This window comes from Brienomyrus brachyistius, chromosome 18, assembly GCF_023856365.1.
Source record: "Brienomyrus brachyistius isolate T26 chromosome 18, BBRACH_0.4, whole genome shotgun sequence".
In the NCBI taxonomy this organism is placed as follows: domain Eukaryota; kingdom Metazoa; phylum Chordata; class Actinopteri; order Osteoglossiformes; family Mormyridae; genus Brienomyrus; species Brienomyrus brachyistius.
The window spans coordinates 16,269,564-16,283,009 of record NC_064550.1 but is presented as its reverse complement, the minus strand read 5'-3'; the positions used below and the strand labels follow the sequence as shown (position 1 = coordinate 16,283,009).

General features: G+C 43.3%; 1 protein-coding gene across 3 annotated transcripts in view; it reads right to left on the bottom strand.

The window, feature by feature from the left end:
- Nucleotides 1–13,446, bottom strand: part of rxfp2a (relaxin family peptide receptor 2a) — a 38,639-nt gene that overhangs the window by 3,243 nt on the left and 21,950 nt on the right. The window contains exons 10-17 of one of the 3 annotated variants that reach the window (XM_048982784.1): nt 11,178–11,252; nt 8,209–8,280; nt 7,081–7,152; nt 6,180–6,251; nt 5,582–5,653; nt 5,311–5,382; nt 4,913–5,157; nt 3,077–3,481 (exon numbers count right to left, since the gene is read on the bottom strand). In XM_048982784.1, the coding sequence (XP_048838741.1) occupies nt 3,077–3,481; nt 4,913–5,157; nt 5,311–5,382; nt 5,582–5,653; nt 6,180–6,251; nt 7,081–7,152; nt 8,209–8,280; nt 11,178–11,252 (1,085 nt within the window). Of the gene's footprint in view, nt 1–3,076; nt 3,488–4,912; nt 5,158–5,310; nt 5,383–5,581; nt 5,654–6,179; nt 6,252–7,080; nt 7,153–8,208; nt 8,281–11,177; nt 11,253–13,446 lie in introns of all 3 variants that reach the window. The other 2 variants (XM_048982783.1, XM_048982786.1) reach the window with 2 other exon arrangements.

The window sequence follows — 13,446 nt, the reverse complement described above, 5'->3', positions numbered from 1 at the left end:
TTGTATATTATTTCTTGACAAGGAGTGCATATCATATTGGGCCCCCAAAAACACACCAATCCAATTATGCTTCAGATTTTTAGAGCCATTGGAATCAGGCCCTATTAGAGAATGTACGTTGTATTTTTGATTACGTTGGTTTTGGCAGTCACTGGTGTAATAGTGTTGTGTGTAACACAAGGACGGTAAAACCTCAGAATTGAACTGAGGCAGCAATGTCACCCACTGATTCACCGTGCCACCATTAACATAACCATTATTTTAAATACAGGAGTACAGAAATAACATTTTTACAAAAATGCGCACAGTGCCTCATAATCAATTTTCATGTTCATGTAATACAGGACCACAGAGTGTGGAATCCATGATGCAGGAGGTACCATAGATAGGATGGAAGTCTAACTCTGGGCACTAGGAAAGGAGACACCTTGGACATGAGGCAAGTCTATCACAGGCCATTAGGCAGGGGACACCATTGGACAAGAGGCAAGTCTATCACAGGCCATTAGGCAGGGGACACCATTGGACAAGAGGCAAGTCTATCACAGGGCATTAGGCAGGGGACACCTTGGACAAGAGGCAAGTCTATCACAGGGCATTAGGCAGGGGACACCTTGGACAAGAGGCAAGTCTATCACAGGGCATTAGGCAGGGGACACCATTGGACAAGAGGCAAGTCTATCACAGGGCATTAGGCAGGGGACACCATTGGACAAGAGGCAAGTCTATCACAGGCCATTAGGCAGGGGACACCATTGGACAAGAGGCAAGTCTATCACAGGCCATTAGGCAGGGGACACCATTGGACAAGAGGCAAGTCTATCACAGGCCATTAGGCAGGGGACACCATTGGACAAGAGGCAAGTCTATCACAGGGCATTAGGCAGGGGACACCTTGGACATGAGGCAAGTCTATCACAGGCCATTAGGCAGGGGACACCATTGGACAAGAGGCAAGTCTATCACAGGCCATTAGGCAGGGGACACCATTGGACAAGAGGCAAGTCTATCACAGGGCATTAGGCAGGGGACACCATTGGACAAGAGGCAAGTCTATCACAGGGCATTAGGCAGGGGACACCTTGGACAAGAGGCAAGTCTATCACAGGCCATTAGGCAGGGGACACCATTGGACAAGAGGCAAGTCTATCACAGGGCATTAGGCAGGGGACACCTTGGACAAGAGGCAAGTCTATCACAGGGCATTAGGCAGGGGACACCATTGGACAAGAGGCAAGTCTATCACAGGCCATTAGGCAGGGGACAATTTCGACAAGGCGCAAATTTATCTTAGGGCACTAGGCAACAGGCACCATAGACAGGATGCAAGTCTATCTCAGGGCACACTCTCAAATGCACATTTTGCCAACCTGGAGACATGAATTTGCTGTGTTGGTCTGCAGCAGGAAACCAGATTGTCATTGTCTTTGAATTATAAGTCAGTCTTCAGGATCCCCCCAGACCCAGAAAGAACTATAAAGAAATCTAAAGAACACAATGTCTCCCCGTCGGCAGTATGAAGAAGCTGCTTTGTGAATAATAAATCAGTAAACTGAAGTCTAACATATTTCATGTCATCTGGCTCACAAACAGTTGGACTTAGACATGAGCAAATAAAAACACTAGTATGTGCATTTAACAGTTTCTGTTCTCTTATATTACTACATGTACAGGCAGTCCTCGGGTTAAGAACATCTGACTGTGGACAACTTGCACTTACAAACAGGCTGCAATAAATCCTATTACGTTCAAAATTTGAGTTAAGCAGAATGGTTCATAATATCATACACACACACTACGTTGTGACACTCGTGAAAACATTGCGTGGCTTCAGCAGTTCGTCAGTTTGAGTTACAGTACAGTATGTAGTTACTTTTATTATCCATCCATCCATCCATTTTCCAAACCGCTTATCCTATTGGGTCGCGGGGGGTCCGGAGCCTATCCCGGAAGCAATGGGCACGAGGCTGGGAACAACCCAGGATGGGGGGCCAGCCCATCGCAGGGCACACTCACACACCAGTCACTCTCACATGCATTCCTACGGGCAACTTAGCAAGTCCAATTAGCCTCAGCATGTTTTTGGACTGTGGGGGGAAACCGGAGTACCCGGAGGAAACCCCACGATGACATGGGGAGAACATGCAAACTCCACACACATGTGACCCAGGTGGAGATTCGAACCCGGGTCCCAGAGGTGTGAGGCAGCAGTGCTAACCACTGCACCACCATGCCACCCCTACTTTTATTATTACAATTATTATTTATTATTATACACTGTATTATTATTGCTTCTATATACCTGCAAATTCGACTTGGAGACAGATGTAGGGAGCAGATTTAGTTTGTTATCTTTGTACTGCTTGTATTAGCTTGTCGTACGTATCCTGTAGTGCAGTCCTACTGATTAATTCCTTCCCATTCCAAAACACTGTCACTCAGGGGTCCCAGCAAAGTGCTGTAACTGTTTATCGATTGTTTTAATGGCCAACCTGTTCACATCTCTCCATTCCTATCTTCTCTTAACGAGTTACGACGATTCTGGCTGCCTACAACCCGGCGCTGCGGGCGATAATGAGGCTAATGAAGCGTGTGACGATGGTGGCTCTCCCAATCGTTATTATCGCTACTTAGTACGCGTGTCACAGATCGATCATGTACAATGCAGTCAGGTGCTGTTTTTATGGGAATGCTCAGCACAATTGTACAGCCATGCAATTCCAACAACTGCTGGTACAATCGGAGACACAGTAACCTGTAAGTGATATGGAGAGGCAGTGGTGTACATTCTTGTATTGTGGGGCACCCACACGCACTCTAACTCAAGGTGCAATTTAGAGACAGCAGTTCTCCGGATGTCTAAATAGCAACCAAAAGACCTGAGAGGAAACTCAGACAAACACTCGGGGTGGGGGCAGGGGAGCAATCTCAGGACACAAAAGACATAAAGTTACAACACAAACCACGGCTGCTTTCCATGAAACTATCAGCTAGACAACCAATAATCCCGACTCTCCAAAGCACCTGAAATGTTTTGGCACCTCCTGGCTTCCATGCAGCTTTCAGACACACTCACCCAGGAAGATGCTTGTTGAGTATCCCTCTATGATGGGCCGCTCCAACCGGTCCGAGTGCAGTGGAAAGCACACACCATTGCGTCCGTAGTAGTTGCCGAAGAGGCCCTCGTCCAGTAATGGGATGGCTGCGATGGCTGTGCCCAGAAGCCAGATGGAGGCCAGCATGCAGGCGGTCTGTCGCTTGCCTGGCCGCAGGCGGCTGAAGGGGAAGACGATGGCCAGGAATTTCTCCATGGTCAGATAGGTGATGAGCATGACAGACACCTCAGAGGACAGCATGGCCAGGAATCCCATGGTGTGGCAGGTGGAGCTCTCCATCCACAGTTTAGCATTGCGGTTGTACTCCCCCCGGAACTTCACGTCGAACACCCCCACGAGGAACAGATACACCCCCATCAGGCAGTCTGCACCTGCCCAGATGTCAGGGAAGGAGAGGAGGCATGGGGGAGGGGCAGAATTAAAAAAATTAGACTTTGACATGTCATCTTTTTCATGGGGCTGAGAAGGCAAGGCATTGTCAAGGAGGAATTTATGTACATTTCTGGAAAGGCTACAATAGTCACATGTTCTCAACTAGGGCTGCTCCGATCAGGATTTTTCGGGCCGATCAGCGATCACTAGAAGCTTTATCGTCTGATTCCGATCACCGATTACAGGGTCTACTTGAAGCCTTATCATGTAGCATTATTTATTAACCTATATCTAACAACAATGTAAACTAAGTATTGAAATTACAAGAGGAGGAATATCATGAATTGACAACTGTATTTATTGGCAATCAACATGTGCAACACGTCAACTTAAAACATAGCAGCCTGTGCTTGGTTAGTTTTTCTAATTTACTTTAAGAATCACAGGTAATGAATTGTACAACAAAAATAAATAATAAAAACTACAAATAACAAAAAACTTATATCTCATATACATCTGACCAGATGGACACGGGACATACACTCGCACTCCAAATGTCACTTGTAAAACTAACTGATGTTATGTTGTCCTTCAGAAGGCGGTCGACATATGCAAACACTGTTTGGTATAACTGCGGCAGGCGTACAACTGTGAAATATTTTCGCCCTGGCATAGAGTAACGTGAATCCATGTCGGACATCAGTCGCCGGAACCCTTCGTCTTCCACAATAGACAGCGGCTGATGATCTAGGCATACGAATTCTGTTATTTTATCTGATATTTCTTTATGCTTCTTACTGTACTTGCAGTAGGGTTGCTGTCTTTGAAACATCCCTGTTACCGGCGGCTGAGTGAGTGGCGCGCGAGTTGCTGAACTCTCCCGCTCTCTCCCGCGCTAGCTAACTTTGAAAACTGCTCGTGTTCCTTTACGTGGCTAACCTTCAAATGTCTGATGAGGTTCGTGGTGTTAAAATGCTTTGGGTGCTTCCCGCCTCGCGGAATTGACTTGTTACACAGGTTGCAGATTACTAATGTATTGTCTTTTTCACACAACACGTAGAATTGCCAGACCGGTGAAGCGATTTTAGCAGCGCGCAAAAAAAATTGTCTCGCGAGTTTTGCGTCATCTGATCGGCTTTTCTATATCGGCCATTATAGAGACTGCCAATAAAATTTCCCAAAGCAATTATCGGCCGATTGTGATCGGCAACCGATCAATCGGAGCACCCCTATTCTCAACTGTATATATGTGTGTGTTTCAAAGGAGAGCGTGATGGAGGGCTATATGAAAAGAAGAATTCCATTGTGCCTATACTCATACATGGACCGGACAATGGAAATGACCAGGGGCAAACTGGAAGCTGCACAGAGGGGGATGTTCCAGAAGGCCAGGTGTCAGTTGCAGCTGAACGGGCGGAACTCACAGCACAGAACCTTGATGCACATGGCGTGAAGGTTGTTCTCGGCCCGGATGACGGAGCGCATGCCAATAACGAAGAGGTTCCCGAAGCAGGTAATGAAGGCCATGACCCATACTGACACCCTGAGAATGACGCTGGCAAGAAGGTCTTCGATGGAGGAGATCCCATCCGAGTTGGGCTTGCATTTCCGCACGTGGGGAGCATATGAGCAGTATTGAAACTTTTTAAAGTATCTGTGAGAGTAAAGGCTATTTAAAACAATATAGTTACGTTACATTATTTTATATAATTTCTCAAAATAAACACACTAGATAGGAATGTTTAGTAACATTCTGAGTATCTTCCCAACATATTGTAGCGAAGAGTCAGTTGAGAGTCTTTGATTCCACACTCATACCTACATGTGGGAGAGGTTCTTCATAGACTGGAACATTCTGGTTTGGATGTCTGGGATTTCGATGCCTTCCAGGCTTCTGATAGGAAATTTAGAAAAAAACATTCATTATGCATTCATAGAACATTTATTACACCTTAATAATGCATTCATAGAACATTCAAAAGCAGCACGTAAGTATACCTTAACACCATAACGTACGTTAACATATACATTGCATTTCAATATACATTAATAACAAACATTATATGATTACAAAAGCCCTCAGTTGTACTCACAGAGACTGAAGATATACGAGGGGATCGAACTGTCCAGGGTGGATACGAACCAAAGGATTGTGGGAAATATTTCTGTAATCAGACGGCAAAGTTTCACAAAACAAAAACATTTTGTAACAGAAAAACATGACAATTACAGTTGTGTTTTGTGTTAAATCTTAAGACTGGCCTGCAGGGACCTCAGGGACAGTTCTCCATACATCCATTTTCCAAACCACTTATCCTACTGGGTCGCGGGGGGTCCGGAGCCTATTCCGGAAGCTATGGGCAGGAGGCAGGGAACAACCCAGGATGGGGGGCCAACCCATCACAAGGCACACTCATACATGTACACCTATGGGCAATTTAGCAAGTCCAATTAGCCTCAGCATGTTTTTCGACTGGGGGGGGGGGGGGGGAACACGAGTACCCGGAGGAAACCCCACGACGACACGGGGAGAACATGCAAACTCCGCACACATGTGTCCCAGGCGGAGACTCGAACCCGGGTCCCAGAGGTGTGAGGCAACAGTGCTAACCACTGCACCACCATGTCACCCCATACTGAAACATATATATTAAAAAACAAAGTAAAACTGATTCATCAAGTATAACTCACAGAGTCTGCAAAGATTTTAAGCCTCTGAAGATATCGCTTGGAAGCTCCGTAATCTGGTTGCTCGACAAGTCACTGAGCAGAGAGAGAAGGGAGAAAGGAAGTGAAGGACGACAAAACTGCAACCATTAGATGGCAAAAGACTTGGCGAAAGAAAACAGTAAGATATTCATACAGTTATTTCGCTCATTTCAATACTCATCTGGATAAGTGGTTTCAAAGATTGGCTGACAGGTACGACAGCTCATTCCTGACTTAAGGGTCATTGAGAGATGCGCCGTTATTGTCTAGCGAGGCTATGGGCTGTTGCTTGTGCCATAAATTTGTTAGAAATGTTCACCTAGATCATTAGCATCAGTAAACAAAAATAATACAAAACAAAAGAGAGGCGACTGCTTGCCGCGGCCTCCTCCGAGACATCGCACTCCACAACGCAGATGAGACAATCGCAAACACCACGCGTCAATGTCTCGCAAAGCACCTGCACCCTGCCAGCGGCACCATGCTTTCTGATGAGTTAATGGCGCCTTGTTTATAACCAGCCATAATCTTTGCTTTTCTTAATGGCATCCCATAATATTCACAACAATCCTCGACATAAATGTGTATAATAAACATCCCGCTGTTGCTGTAAAAACAGGCAATATATCTGGTTCCCACCCCTTCGACCATGACTGGATCAAAAATGGACTGGTGGGTGCATGTCGAGGACTAAATCAGGAAGCAGTCCGTCCGAATTAATGACACTGAAAGGAATTTTGATGTAGGTGTTGGATCATTTAGAAATATTTTTGCGCTTGCATGATGTGCACTGCGATCACGATCCTCTCATTCTAAAGGGCCGGAATTCTGCACCTGTCCTGCCACCATCTTACGGGTGAGGGGGGGCTGGCATCGGACTTACAGCTCCCCCAGGTCCCGCAGGGGCTGGAAGGTGTTCTCCTGTAGCACGCTGATGTTGTTGTCACGGAGACACCTACAAACAACAGGGGAACCAAAGGGGTTGGTGTGGAGGTTCTGCCGATGCAGACAAGCTGCGCAGTTTGTCTGCTTACCGTTGCCATGGCTGCTACCTGGAATGTATCAGCAGTTATTATATTATATGTAGTCATCATATTACTCATCCAGTCAAAAGGTTTTGCATGCAACAGATTTTTACCACTTTTCCATTTATTTCATAGACTGCAGTTTTTTATTCTTGTAAACCATTGAAAAGTGAAGTGAAAAACTATAAATGAAAATAGAAAAGTCAAATAAAATGTTTCCTTTATAATACGCAAAGAGTGTGTAACAGAGTATTTAATGTCCCTTGTAAAAAGGCTGCCTCGAGTTTGCTCTACTGTTATAACTGCTAGAGGAGGCTACTTTGATTAATCGAATATATGACATTTTCATGCTAATAAATGTGCTCAAATGGTGAACAAACTGTAAATTTGTTAGCAAAGAATACTGAGAATATTTTTAGTCAAAGTTAAGTGTAGAAAATCTCGGTGTGTGTGAAAACCTTTAACTGGTAGCGTATATATAGTGGACAGCATAAGGCAGTTAAGTGCACACTGCTCACTGTGTAAATGTGCATGTTTACAGTCTGATGAGTAGCTCCCTTCCTCCTCCTGGGGGTTTATGGGTCAGCATGACATCCTTTGCCCTTGAGTTTTTTAAATTCTGATTAAGGATTTGCTCCCTGTCAGTGTATGATGCTGTCGGATCCAAAGCAGTCAGAGTCATCAGCTGCGGCCAAATATTCTCTGGTATTAAATGGGCCCAGAAATATATATATATATACCTTTTTTTACATTTTCACTCAAGGAACTTCTGCTCAACCTTTCCAATAGTCACCCCCACCCCCCTCCAGAGGAAAGTCTTATAGCACTTCAAAAAGTAAAACCTGGCCATACATTCTGTCCACTTCGGAAACGATTTTCCCCTTCTACATCAATCTGAGATGGTCCAGTGCATCTCTGAAATTATGGCCCCTTGCCTCCCCCCCCCCCCCACCCCTTCGCCCAGTGAGATACGATGATGCACTCACAGCACGGTGAGTTCTTCGCACGACAGCAGCACGGAGAATTTGAAAGTCTGGATTCGATTTCCCTCAAAGTCCCTGTGTTGGATGGAAAGGGGGGCAGGGAGGAGGATGGAGAAGAAGACTGGGGCTCACAAGTGCATCTTTACCAATATTCACTCAGTCCACATTCAGCAAGACATTATCTTAACAAAGAACAATCCCCACTACTGGTTCAAAACACATTACGAGAACCAGTGAACTGCAATGTACATCACATGAAAGGCAAACTACTGCAACACACTTACTAAGAGCCGTGGACCAATTAGGCGGGGAACTGCGCTGGATAATAAATGAATTTCCAAATTTATTACACTCCATCGAAACCTTTCACAGAGCGACAAAGCCTAGGAAAATGCAGTGCAGAAACAGGCATAAGTGTCTACTGCAGTGTTCATGATAATAATCACATTTGGTGACTGGGATGCCTCCTCAGCCTATGTGTTGAGCGGCTTTCATGATGGAGCATCAAGGGGCCGTTGGTCAAGTCTCCCGCCATCGTAGAGACTCAGCCGACCATGATGCACGGCTACTGTGCTACTGTCTATAAGGGAAGCCTCTGGCGGCAAACCCAGTGGAACATACCACCTGACTGCTGCACGGGGGCATGTACAGGGGCACTGGCTCCAGCTGAAAGCTGATTGGTCCACAGAATGCTCCCTACCCTATCACTCACTGGTTCCAAACATATTATTGGCCAATGATAAGGCTGAATTATGGCCACCTAGAACCAACCCAGCTGCTAAATTCTGCTGATGAGCTCCAGAGGGATGGAGCGTCACTGAAAAACGTGCATAAGCAGGAGTTCAATCTTTAGTGATTAGCCATGAATAAGGGCTGTTATGCAGCCATTGGACGGTGCCTTTATGACGCCATGAAAGGCAATGGTTTTTTCATTCAAAAGATATTAATGATATTCCCATGGAGTAATTACAGTGATTCAGATTATATGCGTGTGGTAAGTCACATTAGACAAGAGAACAAAGATACTCAAATCTTATGTGAGGATCCTCCTAACTTCATTAATAAACGGCTTGAGGAACAGCTAAATCTTTCAATGAGTAATTTGTTTTGAGATGTAATTAATTGCATTTATGAGTATCTTATTATTCATAAGGGGTACTTTGAAATACATCAATTAAGACGCACATTTCCAGACTACAGAAAAGCTCCTGCCCAAGAGCTTTCAAAGAACTGAACTCTGTTGAATGACTGTTCATTGCATCTAAATGAGGTTCTGACCTCCTGTCTTTCGCTGTCACCTATGAAATCAGTGGGACAAAAACGCAATATCCCTGGGCCTCATTCCAATTTAGAGAATCTTTATCTATTTATCTGTTTACAATCTATATACTTTCACATTGTATAAATGTGTATATTGGTAATATTGGTTTATATTAATGCTTGTGTTTTTACTTCGATATGTGTGTAGCTGATTATGCAGAGCACATGTATGTGTAGAATCTGTGAGCATGTGAAGATTCTGTCTTTGTTATACTGTACTAAATTTTGTTGTGCATATGTGCAATTACAATAAAATACACTCTATTCTATTCTATTGATCATTAGTAATTTATTTTGAATCATCAGAAGTAGTTAAGCCAGTGGTGACAGTGGCAAGGAAAAACTTAGTAACACTTTACTTGAGTGGGCACAAGTATTTAGTAGTAACTCATTTGCTACTGAATGAACAAACTCTAGAAGCTACTTGAGGTTAGAGATGCATCATGATTCATTAATAACGAACACACATGAGATCAGTATTTCGCTTGTGTTATTCATTTCTAGTTCCTTACTACTTCATGCAGTAGTTCTTTCAGTAGTTCATGCAGTTCTTCATGCAGTAGTTCTTTCAGTAGTTCATGCAGTTCTTCATGCAGTAGTTCTTTCAGTAGTTCATGTAGTAGTTCTTTCAGTAGTTCATGCAGTACTTCATGCAGTAGTTCTTTCAGTAGTTCATGCAGTAGTTCTTTCAGTAGTTTATGCAGTAGTTCACTTCAGTAGTTCATGCAGTACTCCATGCAGTAGTTCTTTCAGTAGTTAACAAAGGTTTACAGAATTAGACGTAGTAACAAATACAGACGCTGCTCTACTTACGAATGAGATATGTTCCATTCGTTACTTGAAATGTTCGTAAGCCGCTATTCATCATCATTTTAAGGGTATACTTGAGTACAAAGAACTAGGATGCTGTGAGTACGCACGCTGCGCTGCTGCATGGCGGGAGTAGCGGCCAGAAGTCGTACTTGGTGGAATTGGCACGCAGGGAAAAAAAAATCATGTTGCGGACAGAAAACTGGAGCCCAACGAATACAACTTACAGTCCCCTTCGTTCGTATGTCTGAAAGTTCGTAAGTTGAAAGTTCGTAAGTAGAGGAGCGTCTGTATAGTTACTGTTTGATATAAAGCATGTCACAATTTGTTAATGATCGACGAACATGAGATCAGCATTTCACTTGTGTTATTCATTACTTCAGTACTTCACAAAGGTTTACAGAATTAACAGATATAGTAACAAATATAGTAACTGCTTGAGATAAAACATGTCATGTCAAACGTGAATGAACATGAGATCAGTATGTAACTAAGACTTAGTTTGTTGCTAATTAATACATAAGAAATAGCATAATATTACATTATTTATGCCCCATCAAGTAAAGGGTTAAAAAAAAACAGCAGGAAGAAACCTTGGGAGGAACCCGACCCAAAGGGGGAGCCCATCCTCCAGGGGGCAGCAGAGGAAGTCAACTTAACAAAGTCTTTATGCATACACTCCAAGTTGTTACGTCTGAGTGTGAATGAGACTGATGAGTAGTTAATTTCAGATGCTGGTTACGGAATGAAAGATAGGTTCCAAGAAAATGACCGAGACCCTTAGCATCATTCACTTCCTATAAGTATATGAAGGAAAATACTGTTGAGTGAGAGATACCTACAGCCAACTCAGTGCAGGCATATGGTGGCAGAACTTGGCCTCTGGGAGTTGCACTAAGGACGTATTCACCATAGACCTGTTGAGACCACAAAGACCAGCATTCATCACGTTGCACCATGTGACATGCAAACACACCCACCTGTCATCTGGACAAAATGATCTTACTTATTAACTCATGTTGTGTTGCTTTTTACAAAAAAATATCATCGACTTTGCCTTCCACACTGGAACCACCAACTCATATTTATGGCGACTCAAGAAATTTTCAAGGTTTTTGGCTTTTTATGTGAAAACATCGTCTTTGACGCCAAACTGACTCCCCTCTGGCCTTGCCTTTTACGTCATCCAATGTTCTTTCATTTGTGTTGTTTATATACAAAGTTTTGGGATGCTTGATTAATTCTGTAAAACGTATTGGTTTCATAACAAAAGTTAACTGACAGGCATTGTTTAGCATATCTTCCACACAGTCATTTTCTTTTTATTAAGTGTAATAATTTTGACTGACTCTTTGTTCTTGCCATTAACTCATTGTTCTTTGCCATTTAGTTATTAATTGCAATTGTGGTCACAATTGACACTAAAGACAATTGCTGTGTTTTATGTTTTGGCAAAGGTGTTACTAAGTAAATAGCGCCTAATGATGCTACTTGTCAATGAACTTTTTAACTCAGAGCAGCTCTTTTAGAACTATAATTTGGATTTTAATTGATTACTATTTGAAATGAATGTTTTATTTAAAAGTACTAGTTGTTTCTAACGTGATATACTTTTTGTAAACAAATAAATTAAGTAATGATCTTTGTTAGAAAACCAGTAAATTCATAATATTTTTGCTGAAATAAGCAAGCGTCCCAACACTTTCTGTGAGCACTGTATACTCACTGTATACTCACTGTATACTCACTGGCTACTTTATGACATACCACTTTGTAATACCAAGGACCACCCTCCGTTTCCAAAATCACTTCAAAGGCATTCAAAGATAACTTCCTGCACACCACTGTTGTACTGAACTGCTATTTTTACACTTACGGCCTTCCTGTTACTGTAGCTTTAACAAATCTGACCATTCTCATCTAATCTCTCCTTGACCAGTGTATGAGAATTCCAGGAAGGTAGATGTTCTTGAGATGCTGGAACCAACACATATCACACCAACAATCACAACATTTGAGGTTGAGGTTGGTGAATTCACCAAATAACCCAAACATGCCCAGCTGGGTTTAATGCCATAATCACATGCACAGTAAATGACATCCACTTTCACTGTTGACTATAGCAGCGAGCATATCGTTGGTATTAACTTATATCTAAAGTCCCCAAGGACAGAACAGTCATTGGCAGAACCGGGCACATAGAAAATTGGAGGGGAGGGGGGAAACTGTAGTGACTCAAGGACGATAAAACGAGCAGGGGAACAAGGAACTACAGAAAAGAGGAGAGAGGGCATGTACAAAGGGGGAAATGAACAAAGAATGTAAGTACAATGCAGTCAGAGGAGGGAACGGAATGGGTAGACATGACAGAAAAGCTTGTTTTGATCCATTGCCATTTTGTTCTCAGCAGAGACAGAAAGTGGGTGATGCGTGATGGGCGAACAGTGCTGTGGGAACAACTGAAAGAGGTACTCCGAAACTCAGAGAGCTAAATTCATGCAGAGTGCTCTTATCAATCATTATGGAAGTACTGCAAAAAGTGTATTACGCATATTATACGTGTATAAGAGCCATATGTTGGATCAGAAGTTAAATGTAATGTTATGCACGGACGCCTGCAGAATTCTCATGCATGGTATGCACACCAGTGATGCACGGGCTGCTCCACGGTTATGAATCAAACAAAAATATTTTTATGATATTTGAGTAATTTGCTGTCAGGTAAGTAACAATAGAATTTAAGTGCATAAAGCAGGTTGGGCATCATTTTTCAGTTTTAATATTAGCGTTCAAGTCAGGTTGAATTACAAACATACTTTCAATCTTTAGCTCTCTGATGGTGCTTTAGGCCACTGACAAAAACTTTACGGAAAAACAAGCCCGAAACAGCTTATAATAAGCGGACTTGGCAACTGTTCCTGTGTTGTGCTACTGCTAGAGTACATAGTGTGCACATCCAGCATGTAGGTGGGGCACCACTGACAGCATGTGCGTGAAGGTGATCTGGTGGCTCAGCAAGTAGTGCTGTAGCCTGAAGCCACGTCTGTGTGTTTGCAGTTTGCATGCTCTCCCCATGCTCTCCTGAAGCCGAGTCCTGGCCGTGTTACTCAC